Source organism: Uranotaenia lowii, chromosome 1 (assembly GCF_029784155.1).
Source record: "Uranotaenia lowii strain MFRU-FL chromosome 1, ASM2978415v1, whole genome shotgun sequence".
In the NCBI taxonomy this organism is placed as follows: Eukaryota; Metazoa; Arthropoda; class Insecta; order Diptera; family Culicidae; genus Uranotaenia; species Uranotaenia lowii.
The window spans coordinates 122,916,638-122,931,993 of record NC_073691.1 but is presented as its reverse complement, the minus strand read 5'-3'; the positions used below and the strand labels follow the sequence as shown (position 1 = coordinate 122,931,993).

Below are 15,356 nucleotides of genomic sequence, written 5' to 3'. Positions count from 1 at the left end.
TGATGATGATGATGATGATGCTATGGAAACGTGTATGTGTGTGTGTGTGTGTATGGGAGTGTACATTAGTTCTTCGAGCTGGGCTCTCTTCATCCGACAGCATGGCTGAGTATTCAGAAGGTCGACAGGTCCTCAATGTAGAGCATAAACATCCCCGCACTCCCTGAAATCTCTCGAGTTTCTGAAATGAGAAAGAAGAATGCCCCTCGAATACACTTTGGATCTTCGTAACGACTCAAATGCCAGATTCATCTACAACAGGTTGAAGCCTCGGGGGAAGTAGACATATTTTCTCTACCGCTCGCGTTGTTGTTCCATTTGCCGTTTTCAGCGTTACCACACGTACTACTCCGTCTGTTCCAGGATGCACGTCGGTAATACGTCCCGTTCTCCAACGTAGAGGTGGCAGGTTTTCATCTCTGATGACTACAAGCTGTCCAACCTTAATTGGAACTGCCTGTTTCCATCTCTTCGTTCTTCCTTGAAGCTGCGACAAATATTCCTTTCTCCAACGTGTCCAAAAATGCTGGAGCCGCTGCTGATTCAGCTGAAAGTTGTTCAACCTATTAGTAGGTGCTTCAGTCCAATCGTGTTCCGGAAGTTGCAGAAGTGGTCTGCCCACTAGAAAATGTCCAGGAGTTAAAGGTGCTAAGTCGTTGGGGTCCTCTGATAACGGGGTCAATGGTCTGGAGTTAAGACAAGCCTCGATTTTTATAAAAAGCGTGTTGAGGTCTTCGTATGACGCTGCATTTTCTCCCATAACCTTCATCAGATGTCGTTTCGCAGATTTGACTGCCGCCTCCCATAATCCTCCGAAATGAGGAGCTGCAGGCGGATTAAAGTGCCATTGAATTCCTTGCTCAGCACATTTTCCGACGATTTCCCGATGATAGTCCTTGCTGTGGAGCTTCTCTAATAAATGCTTCATCTGATTTCTTGCCCCAACGAAATTTGTCCCGTTGTCAGAATACAGATCTGTAGGTATCGATCTTCTGCCGATGAAACGCTCGAGTGCCTGAATAAATTTTTCAGTAGACATATCAGTAACCAATTCCAGGTGAATCGCTTTGGTACAAAGGCAAACGAAAAGAGCTCCGTAAGCCTTAACAGCCGGTCGACGAGGCCCTGGGCGAACGTAGATAGGTCCGAAGTAGTCCACTCCTGCCTTAGAAAAAGGAGGTGAAACTGTTACTCGAGCTGCCGGTAGTTCTCCCATAAACTGCTCCACGGTCTTGGGTTTCTGTCGATAACATCTTAAGCAATTGTGTACCACTTGTCTAACAATACTGCGTCCTCCAAGCGGCCAATACTGCAATCTAATTGTAGCAAGTAATAGCTGAGGAGCCGCATGCAACATTTTCAGATGGTAGTGTTCTAGGAGGAGTCGCGTGAATGGGTGTCTAGCTGGCAGCACAATTGGGTGTTTTACGTCTACAGTCTCGTTGGAGTTGGCTAGTCTCCCGCCAAGGCGAATTAGATTATCCAAACCAATTTTTGGATTGTACCACTTTAATGCCGAAGTTCTAGGTAACTCCGTTCCCTTGGATAGTGCCTTCCATTCGTCCCTGAACGCCTCCTGTTGAATACAACGAATCACTGCGAATTCTGCTTCCTTCAATTCCTTTGTGCTGAGATGACCTTTGGTAACAACCTTATTTTTACAAAGGCTCCCTTTCAATCGGATCCAATAAGCTGTAGCACGAATGAGCTTGATAAACGACGAAAATTTCTTGCAGTAGTAATATCCAAATGCTTCATCGTATTTAATAACGTTGTGTGCGGCGGCTTTCCGAGCTTCCTTTTTAACGTGTTCGTCGCTTGACCTTTCCGTCTGAGGTGGCCAACAACCTTCATCTAGTCGCAGCCACTCCGGGCCTTCCCACCATAGCTTGTTATCTCTAATTTGATCGGGAGTTATGCCACGAGATATCAAATCTGCCGGATTCTGATCTCCAGGAACGTGTCTCCAAGGGTACCTTTCCGTAACCTTTTGTATTTTTGATACTCTATTGGCGACATACGTTGACCACGTTGATGGGATGTGCTTCAACCATTGGAGCACACATGTTGAATCAGTCCAGAAATGAAGAGGGATTTGAAATTTGAAAGCACTCTGAATATTTTCAGCTAACTCAGCCGCCTTCAACGCTCCACATAATTCCAATCGCGGTATTGACTGCGTTTTTAGAGGTGATACCCTTGATTTTGAAGAGAGGAGTCTGACGATGAAGTTTCCGTATTGGTCGCTGCTTCGCAGATAAGCACATGCTCCGTATGCCCTTTCGGATGCGTCAGAAAAGACGTGCAGCTCTCGTTCAACCGCATTGGAAATCAGCGTGCACCTTGGAATCCGTAAATCATTCAATTGATGAAGTTGATTGTAGAAACTCCGCCAGGTTTCATCAATGATTCGAGGTATTGGAAGATCCCAATCTAATTTCTTGCCATTCTCGTCTTCAACACACCAAAGCTGCTGCATCATGATTTTTGCAGTTGTTATGACTGCTCCAATCAGTCCCAATGGATCAAATAGTGTCGCGATTACAGACAAGACCTTCCGTTTTGTCTGGGGCTCCTTAACTCCAATGGGCTTTATGATGAATTGAAACCTGAACGTATCCGTCCTTGGTTGCCATACTAGTCCGAGCGTTTTTACCGATGGATCGGGATCGAGATCAATCTCTTCGCCTGCCGTTAACGCCAAATACTCATCAGGTAAATCCTCCAAGACCTGCCGCGAATTCGAAGCAAACTTTCGAAGGTTGAAACCACCACATTCTGTTAATCTTCTCAATTCACGGCTTAGTAAAACTGCTTCTATCTCATCGTCGGTTCCTGTGAGCACGTCATCCATGTACACGTCTTCAATCAATACCTTGGCTGCCTTGGGAAAACGTAGTTCTTCATCCATTGCTAGTTGTTTCAAAACTCTGGTAGCTAGAAACGGCGCAGGTTTGGTCCCATACGTTACGGTGGTTAATTCGTAAGTTTTAACTTCCTCGGTTGGATCTTCTCGCCACAAAATACTCTGCAAGGGTTTGTCCGCATCGCTAATGTGAATTTGTCGAAACATTTTTTCAACGTCAGCGACGATCATGAACTGCTTCGTTCGGCTTCTTAGGATGGTTGACCGGAGATCATCCTGAATTACCGGTCCCGCTAGTAAAATATCGTTGAGCGACTTGCCACTGGATGTCGAACACGAAGCGTCGAATACAACTCGAAGTTTGGTGGTAGTGCTCGATTCCTTAATCACCGGATGGTGCGGTAAATAACAGCGTACTCGTCCTGCATCTAGGGTCTCATCTATTTTCCGCATATGCCCAAGCTTCAGATAGTCGGCTAAAAACTGAGTATACTGTTGGCGCATCTCTGGCTCCCTTGCCAGTCGACGCTCTAGGCTTTGAAGACGTCGGTAAGCGATATCCCTTGAATCGCCAATGCTTGGAAATACGTCTTCATCCTTGGGAAGGCTCACTGTGTACCTTCCATCCGATCCTCTGCGCACCGTGCGCACAAATTGCTCCTCACAGCGCGACTCGTTCGGCGAATAATTTTGAAGAGGCTCCAGCTCTTCACAAATCCAAAATCGAGTTAAGATTTCATCCAAATCTTGTGAAACAGCGGTGTTACATACGGTTTGTGAAGAATTCTGCCAGTTGTCTACAACTCCAGATACCACCCATCCAAATATCGATTCGGTCAGCGTTGGCAGTCCCTCTCCTAGTCTAATTTTGTTTCCGGTTTGAAAGAATTCAAAGAAGTCCTGTATTCCAAGAACTAGATCAATAGACTTTGATTTACAATAGGATGGATCGGCAAGATTAACTCCTGGTGGAAGTTTCCAATTGGAAGTATCGACGGTAGCTGTAGGAAGATCAGCTGTAACCTTAGGAAGGACGAGAAAATCCATTTTTCTGCTAAAGCTGGACATTCTGGATCGAATCAAAGCTGAAACCTGGTGCTTGACGTGGCTGTTTGCTTGACCAATACCGACTACCGAGATATTTATTGATTTCCGCTGCACTCCCAACCGTTGACAAAGTGTTTCTGTCATGAAGTTACACTCAGAACCGGAGTCCAAAAGCGCTCTGGCCGGGTAACTGAATCCAGTACAATCTTCTACCAGGACGACAGCTGTAGCTAATAGCATTGTTGAGTTGGACCTTCTAGCTGTGTTTGCAGAGGTAGTTCCGGTTGATGAAGATTCCCCAACGTACTCGGCCCGCTCAGCACCTCGTTGCCCCATGGAAGTTTCAGTGACGGCGGAATGTGCGACTCTATTCTCGGCGTGAAAACACAGCAAAGTGTGATGTTTCCCTCTACAGCTGCGACAAACGTATGTTGACGGACACTTCATTGCGATATGACCTCGTCTAAAACAGTTCCTGCACATACTGTTTTTTCGAATCAGTTGTTCCCTCTCTGCAACCGACAAATTCTTGAAAGCCAGACATTGATGGAGAAGATGGTCTTCAGGGCATGCAATACATCGGCCTGTGGTAAACTGGGAAGCATTGTTGGCCGTTCGGTTTGTGGGCTGCTTCCGAATCCATTGCGGTTGATCTCTTCTTGCATCGGCGTTATTCGAGGACAAGCAGCTCAATACCTTCACTCGTGTCTGGAGGAACTCCGTAAGATCCTTGATCTTGTCCTTTTCTTTGTTGGCAGATACCTCTTCCCATGCTCGACGTGTACTTGGATCTAACCTGGAACCTAGGATTTCCAGCAAGAGTAGGTCTTTGTAATCCTCTGCCTTCACCAGCTGATCCAGCGTTTGAACACTACGTTCAAAGCCTTCCAGGAGTGTTTGTAGCTGAGACGGAGATTCCCTTGGTACATTTGGTAGACTGAACAACGCGCGAACCTGCCTTCGCTTCAGAATCTTGCTATCGTTGTAACGCTTCATGAGGATGTCCCAGGCGACCTGATAATTCACTGCGGTAATGGATAACGGATCGACCAGTGCCTTAGCTTCCCCTGACAGGCATCCCTTAAGGTAGTGGAATTTTTCAACGTTGGGAAGATCAGCCTTGGTGTGAATCAGCGAAAGAAACAGGTCTCGAAAACTCAACCACTCATCGATGTCACCGCTGAACGATTGGAGCTTAATCTGGGGTAACTTCACATGTTCGACAGTCGGCAGAAGCGAAGAATCCATGAACCTTGTGGATTGGTGTGATGCAGAGGACTCCTCAAGCTCCTTAATCTTTTCCATGAACACGCCCTTGAGGTTGTAGTACATGTTCACGAAAGTTACGCGTTCCTCATTCACATCACTTGTGTCTGGGTTGTAATCGTCGTGATTCTCGATGTCTTCGATGGTTTCGTTCACCTTCTCCCAAAGTTCGTCCAGTTTCTCGACTCTTACAGCGATTTGTTGCACGGATGTAACGTCTCGAATTGTATCTGCGTAGACTGCGATGGTTTTGAAAAGCTCAATATGACCTCGGAGTTTTGTTTGGAGCCTTTTCAAAGGCGCCACCTTGGCGACGGATGTAGATGCAGGCATAACTTCGGATATTCACTCACGTGTTTGACAGAACGAGAGAAACGGTGTCAGTATTTGATACGATTGAAGCTTCGGCGTAGAACATACACTGTAGAGCTTAAACTTACTTTTGAGAAAAAATGGTGGCACTTCTCTACAGGTATGACTCGAGTTCAGCTTCAAAACGACAGAGTTTGATATCGAATCTCTGGGCTTCCAATCTCAGCAAAATCAGGGCGTTTCGAGTGGAGAAAAATATTGTTGTAGTTTCTATTCTGAAGTTGGCTTCGGCGTGAAACATACACAGTATTAAATAATCGTGTGCTTTTACACGTTTCAACCTGCAAATAAATGGAACAAGTTATTTCTACTAAATTTACATGACTTATAACGTAATGTAAATTCCCGAAAAGAGAAAAATGCCATTGTGAATTTACATGACCATAACAATAAAACCGTTCCTTCTCATTATTCTTTTTTAGTTTTTGAATTCATAATTTATCAAGTTCTAGCCATCAGCCTTACAACAAAGCATGATAATGATTAAAAAGTTGTTCAAAATGTTTGTGCTTACTCGAAATTCACGAGCTCCACATTTGAAACAGATATTTTCTGGCGCATCAAATCGAACTCGCTGCTTACCGGTCGGCCGTTCGGTGTTTGTTTGTGATACGATTCTGCTACAGGGTGTATCTAAATTTTCTTTTATGTTTCGTTCATAGTTTTTGGATGGATGTTTTTTTTAATAATTTTCTTTTTCAATGTAGGTAGCATTATGTTCACCTAGAATGTTTTTTTGAATAATATTACTTGATATTAATTCGTTGTACATTGAAATGCATTTGCAAAATGATGGGATTTGAGGAAGGGGTAGTGAAGCGAATCATTTGTTGGTATGAATATTAAACGACTCAAAACGATTCACTTATATTTTTAATAGTCCATGAGCCTGATTTTTTAACTAACGCGTTTATACTTAAATCCAAGAACAAAGAGAGAAATAGCTTTAGTTTGCTGAAATTTTTGTAACAACAAATTAAGAATATTGTTGACCATTTTCTGCGCTTTTTTTTATTCTTATCAAAAGTTTGACTACTTTTTGTGCCATTCATTTTTAAATGTTAGATTTCAAATCGACCTTATCGGTTAGAGTTATTCTTATGTTTAAAATATGTTTAAAAATGAACAAGTGGGCAACTGTTTAGCTTAGAACAATATATCACTTCTATCCAATAATGTCTATAAATTTCTCTATAGTAATATACTATTTTTATGTTTTTTTTAATTAAAGCGATAAAACATTTTTTGTTTCTTGGTGAAATTTTTTAAAAAGATTTCTTTTCACTTTTCATTTATTAAAATTGGAAAACAATAAGACACACCCTGTGCGCGACTGCAATGTTTTTGATTTCAAACATCGTTTCATGCAAAAGACATGTAAAATTACAAAAAATTGACCCGAATGCGGAAACGCATGGTTTTTTTCAGGGCTGCGTTATAATATACAACACATCTGACCGAATTTTACATGAAATCAAATTTTACATGAAATGTAAAGCTCAGTATTTTTTTCTGTGTATACTGTAGAGCTTAACTTACTTTAAAAAACAGTTTTTGGCGCGTCTCTACAGATGTTGCTCGAACCGTCTTCAGGAATGGCAGTTTATTTCGTATATAAATCTCGGTATCCAATCTCAGCAAAGTTGGTGCGTTTCGAGAGGAAAATTAACGATGTAGTATTTTTCTTAAACAAGCTTCGGCATAGAACATACACTGTAGAGCTTAAACTTACTTTTGAGAAATTATTTTGGCGCTCCTCTACAGGTATGAACAATCTTTGAACAGTGTCGATTTGAATTCCAACAATAAAAGTAGGTCGACAAAATATCACATCAGTTCACCCCTCGATCCAATCTCATCGATCTCATCTCGCGAACATCCAATTCGGTGCGAAAATGTCTGCAAAAGTGCCAATAACCTTCGGAGTGCGATTATCGGTAAGTGTGGCGGTTGGTTTATGTGGATTCAGTGCGATAAACCAAAATTCATTCGGGGAAGCTTCGACCTTAAGATGGCGGGTGCCTGTGCCTCACGGATGGCCAATATATGGGAGTGTTGGTTGGGTTTCGGTGTGATGATATACGTGTGATCTCTTGGGATTATGATACAACGATGCATCAATGCACCGATGCACTCGGCAACGTAAACAGTTGGTTGGGAAACAATTTCAGGGTGTAGTAATCGAAAAAAGGTCCAAGCGACGGCAAGACATAAACTATTCTTGTAATAATTTACCTGGAAGAACCAGTAGTGGTTCTGAATTGAAGTAACCTTTCGTCTCGGGTAGGATTCACACTTTCGTCTCGGCTGGGAAGAACGGGTGGGGTGGGCTGTGTTGACCTCAGCAATCGTTGGTGGTGATGACGCTCGAAGTGAATTCGATCATGCGAAGAATCTTGTGGCTCGGCAGTTGAAAAAGGTCCAGTGTTAAACGAAGCTTAACAATTCAAGTGTCGATAACAGCTGGCTCGTAAAATCCTCCGGTAAGCAGCGAATTGCTTGAGGTCGGTGTTGTTGTTGCTTGGCAATGGCGATTGTGATTAACGATGGCTAACTTGAGTGCTTTCGGCTTCGATGCAGTGTGATGGCGGTGGAATTTGTGCCCTCCTTGCGTTGGTAAGCAATTGGTGGTGCTCCAAATTGCATTCGGCTTCGAAGGACCAATGTTTGGGTTGGGATTGTACCTTGGATTGGTTCTGCGGTTCCGCGGGATCGTACCTTGGGTGGACTTGGGTTGGTTCTGCGGTTCCGCGGGATTGTACCTCGGGTGGACTGTATGCGGCTTGGGTAAGTACTTCGCGCTTCCTTGGCTTGGCGAAACTAAGAGTTCTCCGGTTGGGGTTGGGGCTTGCTCGCCTTCGTTGAACGGGAATGTTTTCTCGGATTGGGTTTCCGGGCACAAAAAACAACACTGATCTTACAAATGACAAACTATCACTCAAGGGAAAAACATTTATTGACTCTACTACGTATATTTAAACGAAAGGTTACATTTAGCGACTGTTCTTTACTGGTTCTGAATTTATTCTACTTTTAAGATGGCTTTCTAGGTTTCTATGAACTGATGATGGTATTGTTAACATGAAAGGTGTCTAGTATACAATAATTATGATGATGATGATGATGATGATGATGCTATGGAAACGTGTATGTGTGTGTGTGTGTGTGTGTATGGGAGTGTACATTAGTTCTTCGAGCTGGGCTCTCTTCATCCGACAGCATGGCTGAGTATTCAGAAGGTCGACAGGTCCTCAATGTAGAGCATAAACACAATTGATTAGGCAAAGACGTACAAAACACGTGGTGATTGGAATTTAGTGGAAAATACCTTTCACGAATTATTATAAATTAATTCTGATGGAAAAACGTTGTTTGGAGAGATTTACTAAAAGTTGCCAAGACCAGGTCGATCTTCAGCCATGAAAAAAACAAAAAAAAATATATTTATACGAAAACTTATTGACTCTTGTAGCAATGAATATTTATGGTTTCTTACCCATATCAACAAGATCAAAAAACCTGGATGTGAAAATTTGTTGGTGGCAAAGGGGTGTAAGTGAATTTATTTGGTGGCAAAGGGGTATAAGTGCATGTGTTTGGAGCCAAAGTGGTATAAGTACCATATTTAAAAAATATGTGTTGCCTCAATAAACGTCAAATAAACGTTGTTTTTTGGGAAAATGTTGTAAAATGCTTTGTTTTTATTTAGAAAAATCATTCACGTGAAAACAATTCATAAAAAATATCTATGGAATTTACTGGAACACAACGAAGTTCAAGTGCTTTTTTCTCGAAATCAGCTTTTATGCACTTATACCCCTTTGGCTCTAAGGGCCTCATATTATTGCCATATTTTTTCATAATTTTGTTATATTTTTTTCATAGTATTGTTTGATATTTTTCATGCCATTTTCAGACATTTATTTGAAAGTTGAGTGGAAGTCGCCATATTGAATTTTAAGATGACGTACCATAGCGTCAGACAGCGAAATTCGACTTTTACTCATTGAGTCGTTTTACGCAATAACCATATTGCAAGTATTAGAGATGTACCGAATATTCGGTCGGCCGAATATCGTCAAAAAACCGTTAAGCCGAATATTAGGCTCACCGAATAGTTGAGCAAAGTGTTCGGCCGAATAGGGCGCATATTTGATTTTTAAATATAGACAATAACAGACTTGTCAATTTTCTTCAGATGATTTTTGATAATTTATGAAATATCCTGAAGTAATTTTGAAAGAACTAAACAATTATCAAAAACTAATGGTTCAGCAAAACATCTTTATACCTTTCACTGTAGGTCGTACAGGAGAATGCTAACGAATATCGCTTCATACTTTGATTAAAGTTTATTCCAGATTTTCTTGATATTTCCAGGCTTGCCCATAAATCCAGTACAAAATTCGAGATAAGTTAAAACTGGCCGGGAAGCCCAGATATTGTTTAAAACTTTCTAGATTTTTCTCCGGTTTGTTCAGATTATTTGCTATATTGAATAAAAAACTCAATTTTTTCTTTGAAAACTTCAAGATTTTGTCTTTAAAAACGGGTTTTAATAAATTCCAAAATGAATATTAATTTTTGTTTAATCCTAGTTTTTACACTGCTGCTGTGATTCCATGAAAACTTAAAATTTCAAGATTTTTCTTTATTTTTCCTCTTGTATGGAGAATAAAACCTAGATTTTTTTCAGATTTGTCCTTTTTTTAAACCCTCTCAAGTTTCCCGACCATGTGGATACGTTGTTTTTAACAACTATTTTGAAATATCTTACTCGAATTCGATCTTTATCGAATTCGTTATCAAATAAGCAATTTCAAATTGCTTGGTACTTGTTTCTACATGTTTTATCCCAGATTTCACAGGAACACAATCTCCTTGTTGATAAACGCCCTAGAAGCGACAAGTCATCTGATGTCCTTCTTGGTTGAAAATAATCGATTCAAAACACAAGGGGCATTGAAATGGAAGGAAAAGGAGGGAATTGAAATAATCGCTTTTGTTTTTTTTTTAATGAAAACTCAATAGAATTTTCGACCGAATATTCGTTTGGCCGAATAGTTGAAAAGGTCAATATAAGGTATTCTGTCATTCGCCGAATACCACTATTCGGTACATCTCTAGTAGGAATTTCATGCGGTTTCAGTCATTTAAGGCATTTTGATGCTAGGCGGAAGCCGCTATCTTAAATTTCAAAATGGCGCCGAAAATTGATTTTTCGACGCTCTCACAATTTCTTAGCATCGTGTATTAATTTCCTTAAGATTCCTCTTCATACCATTTGCGGTCTTGTTTTCACGAAGCCTGGAATTCGCAAGGTTTTTTTTACGGGGTTTTCCGGAATAAACGAAGTATATCAGAATAAACACTGATTTTTTTTCCATTCTCATTTTTGATCACACAACGAAAAAAATCTGTAAAATCACATCACATGTGATGTAAATAAAAAGAAGCATCATATATGACGGAATTTTCAGTGCTAGTTGGAAATTACACGCCAGTGAAATTTTGCAACGTGTAAAATAGAAAAGATGTAAAATTTTGCAACGTGTAAAATAAAAATGATGTAAATTATAATCTCACTGAATATTGGAAGAGAAACTTTCCAATTGGAATTTATTTTGTTTTATTTTTGTTTATATGATTCAATAATAAAATTTTCTCATCTCTTCATAAAAATTAAACCTTTTTATAACTAATTTAATTTATTTTATTTAGCGACAAAAATTTGTTAAGCATTAGCACGCAATTTTTTTTTATTAGGATTCACTTCACCCTTTCATTTTCTTCCCCGGATCCTAAGTTCAGTAACGTGGAGCCGCTTACGGAACCGCATCCCTGCTTCACGAAGATCTCCGGGAACCTCACTCGCGGGAAAACTGCTTAAAACAAATACTTTGGTGCACAACTTGACTTGACACTTTGTTTACTTTTTTCTATAGTCCTGTTCATGACAGTTTATAATTTTACATGACATTATCATGTACAGGATATGTAATATTGATTAAACACTAATTCAATGTCGTTATCACATTCCATGACGTGTAATTTTAATAAACTTCTTATTCAGTGTTGTTAAGAATTGTGTGCGACCAAAAACATTTGTAAAATTACATCACATATGATGTAACGAAAAAGAAGTAACACATATTATGGAATTTTCAGAGCGAGTTGAATATCACACGTCTATGAATTTCAAAAGACGTGTAAAATTTGAAAGACATGTAAATATTTAAGACATGTAATATTTAATTCGCACTGAAAATTCCGTCATATGTGATGCTTCTTTTTATTTACATCATATGTGATGTAAATTTACATCAAATAATCGCGTTCCGTGTCAAGTAAAATTCGTGTCATTCGAATTCAGTGCTATTATAGCTTCAACTTTTTTCAATCTATAAATTTACATCAATTTATAGATGCGTTCAACGTCATGTAATATTAAAGGTTTTTCAATTTCAGTGTTGTTAAGGATTCAAATTTTTTTTCTGTGTACTGCTAACTAATTCTCAATAATTATTTCACGTTTGATTTCTTTTTGCAAAGCACTGATATTCAAAAACTAAATTCATCTGGTGAATGAACATTTCGCTTCGCAGTTCGCTTCGTGCTCACTAAATATTTCCGTATCCTTAGTCTCTCCCGTATGTGTAGCATGAGAAAATGAAGCATTGAGATGCATTTCTCAACAAATGTGATTTCCATAGGAAACTATATCATCCCAACAAAATCTCATGCTCTGCATAGTTTTAAATGGTTTCGGATTTATACAAGGGTTTCTTTCAGACTTTAAAAGAAACAATGATTTAATTGTTTTATGTAACATTGTTCAATTTTTTATTAATAAAACTAATCCATTCGAATCCAAAGGTGTTCAAATACTAATCTATATATACAACACCGTTTTGTATTCAACATACTATTGGGCCAGTTCCTTCATCTTCATATTTGATTTTGCTCGCGAAACTATAAAGAAAATATTTATTGTACGATCAATGGAATGTTGCGCGTTTTATTGTTCGTGATCAGCTAACTCTCTCTTCCTCTCTCATTTCAGTGCAAGAACAGTGCCGTCAACTTGCAAAACTAACCAGTAGGATAAAGTTTTGTCAAATCTTAGTCTTAAAATAGAAAAATACGGATAGTTTTACTTTGCATCTCAGAAATTGGTTGGAGAGCTGGCTGATGATTCATGCTGTTCGTTGAAATGTCGAGCTTTTCATTCATGCACGTTGACACTTTGAAATATTTCCCCTACTGAAATATATCAAGCTTTCCGTAAGCTGTGAGCTTTCGTTATCGATTTTGCTATAAAATGTTATAGTATTCAGGTCGATAGCAGACCGAATCTGTTATAAATTATTTTTCGTTATAGATTATAAAACTTTAAAATTAGATATCACTTTTTTTTGTAGTTACGTAACGCTACTTATTAAATACTATACGCATTCGTCAACCGCAATTCTTTACAATGGAAATGGATTTGATTTTTTGCTTGATATTGGTGATTTTTCACTGGCCAAAGTTCTGGATTTGCAATAGTATTAACAATTTTTGGATTTGCATTTACAATTAATCGAGGGAATTGTTTTGATTCTCATACCTACAATAAATTATTTTAAAATGGTCCTACTTATGAAAGCTAGAGTTTACAAATTAAGTGAAATGCTGAAAGTTGTGGCCTTTTGTTAAGGCATTTGTTGCTAAATATCAAGGAGCGTTTACAACTATTCCGAAGGTTGCTAGGCAAGTTGAATATGTTTACCTTCCTCACTCTTTAAAACTGAGAGCGGGGTACACGCACTCGTGCATCTTTTTGTCTCATGCATTCGCGTATAATTTAAGTAGTTCTCGTTCACTCTGTCATGCACGCCGTTTCATTTACTCTTTCTTGCGTTTGTTTCGATTATTCATCAATGGGAAAACATAGATGCCCCAGATGGTATTTTCTTCTTTACATTAGTGGAAAATTTACAAAATGTACATTTAGGATAGATAGGATGACCAGTTTGGTTCTCCTGATTGGAGATTGTTGTTTTGATGACTTTTGTCGTTTGCTTTTGCTCTAATGGTACAACCAATTCGACGGCAGGATGTAGTCTTTGATGGCGAACAGCGATTTGGCGTACCAATGAATGCCTTCGTGTCGAGGCAAACTCAAGCTATTGTTATCATTACTGAACTTGAAGAGGTTGAACAGCTTTTGCACCAATCGGTACGGTACAAAGCTGAGATGAGCCACAGTTTGGCTGTCGATGAGGGCATAGCAAGAAGCCGCTATTGAATCCACCACGACGGTACCCTCCTGAGTGAGGGGTGCGTATACTCCCTGTGATAGTTTGGCGGATATCCGGAGTACCTTCCTAGGCTCTAGGTTGTTGTTGATGTTGACCAGCACATAATCGCCTTCCTGTATGCGGTCGGCGAAGAGATATCGAGTTTCGCTCAGGTGCATTTGCCACACCATGACAAGGTGGGCCGGTGTCACCGTTAACTGGGCGCCACCATCGGTTTCGATGTGTACAAACTCTCGACTCTGGCGAGTTTCTCGATCCATAAACATGATCACTTCGCTAAAGACGGTATTACCGGAACTGTCTACGCTGAGCACTTTTTCGCCAACCTTGAGCTCGCTGAGCCTCCGTCGATCGCCACTCTCGGTCTGTACTGTGCTGTCACCGGTGAAACATCCACTGGCATGATTACTTTGCGAAGAATCTGTGAACAGATGGAACAAAATGAAAATTGGTATTAAAAATGTGTTTGATCGAATTTCCTCATACTATCGCTTAAATATGGTTCATACTGCATAGAAGGAGAAAAAATCTCGAAAAGATGCCGCGGCGCCATGCTGTGGTTAACATTTTTACTATCTATTGATTTATTACACTCTGCTTTAACCGCATTGGTTGCCCTTTACTTTTCCCACAGTTCTACCTTTGTATAGCATTGATTCTTTCCCGACTTTGCCGCCTCAGTATTAGTTGGCTTGGTAAGCACCCTAAACAAGATTCAATTATCTGCGTGGGATGCTTCCTACAGTTTTTTTGGCAGATTCCTATCTGCTATCCTTAAAGCTGTACAGCAGTGGTGGAAGCATGCCGATCGGCTAAAGCAAAAAAAAAAGTTTTAGCTTTTTGAGGTTACATGAATGTTGTGAGCACTGCTAGGGGAGGGAAAATAAACTGTATCAATGACAATGAAGGACCACAATAGGAGCCGATCGGTAACAAAAGGACAACGAGACCGAGAACGGCAACAAGAAGCATAATACGATCAGACAACTTTTGCCGGATTCTGCGTGAGGTCTCGGAATTCTCGATCAAGGGAGAATTTACCGATGTTTTTTTCTTGTTTTGTTAGGTCGAGCTTTCTTGTGTGTGTTGTGTTGTGTTGTGTGAGACGGCTATCTTGCCTGTCGATCTCGTTGCGCATTTACGATAGGAACCCCGATTTATCGAAATGAAAGGCCACTTTCCCGCCTCCCTTTTTGGGCCCCTATCACTAAATCATATGATAACTGGTCATAGCCTAGGTTTCGGATTTCCTGCCGTTAATTAAATCACACAAAGGAGGGTATGGATTTGCTGATTTTTTTTTCCTTTGTTCTGTGGTCCGTGGTGTACATATTTTTCCGGTGTGCAGATACGTATCGATGCCACCTATAAAATTGGTTAGGTCTTTTCGATTTTTGAAAATAGTTTTTCTTCTTCTAGCTGACATGTTTTGACATGTTTGGGTTCTGTTCTGTCACATCAAACAAATTAATGACACCGAATGGACGAGAATGCCATCGATT

General features: G+C 40.0%; 2 protein-coding genes across 2 annotated transcripts in view; both read right to left on the bottom strand.

Annotated features, from left to right (window-relative positions):
• Positions 1-235: 235 nt before the first annotated feature.
• Positions 236-5,512, bottom strand: LOC129737880 (uncharacterized). The gene has a single exon (XM_055729044.1). It carries the CDS (start codon positions 5,510-5,512, stop codon positions 236-238), a length of 5,277 nt encoding a protein of 1,758 aa, XP_055585019.1.
• Positions 5,513-12,389: 6,877 nt separating this feature from the next.
• The window catches only part of LOC129739594 (protein hedgehog), a 47,904-nt gene continuing 44,937 nt past the window's right edge, over positions 12,390-15,356 (bottom strand). Inside the window, exon 3 of the mRNA XM_055731074.1 lies at positions 12,390-14,275. Within this exon, the coding sequence (XP_055587049.1) occupies positions 13,623-14,275 (653 nt within the window). The 3' untranslated portion in view covers positions 12,390-13,622. The remainder of the gene's footprint in view (positions 14,276-15,356) is intronic.

Bases quoted from the DNA above. Each gene is read 5' to 3' on its own strand.
- LOC129737880 (XM_055729044.1), bottom strand. From the start codon at position 5,512: ATGCCTGCATCTACATCCGTCGCCAAGGTGGCGCCTTTGAAAAGGCTC.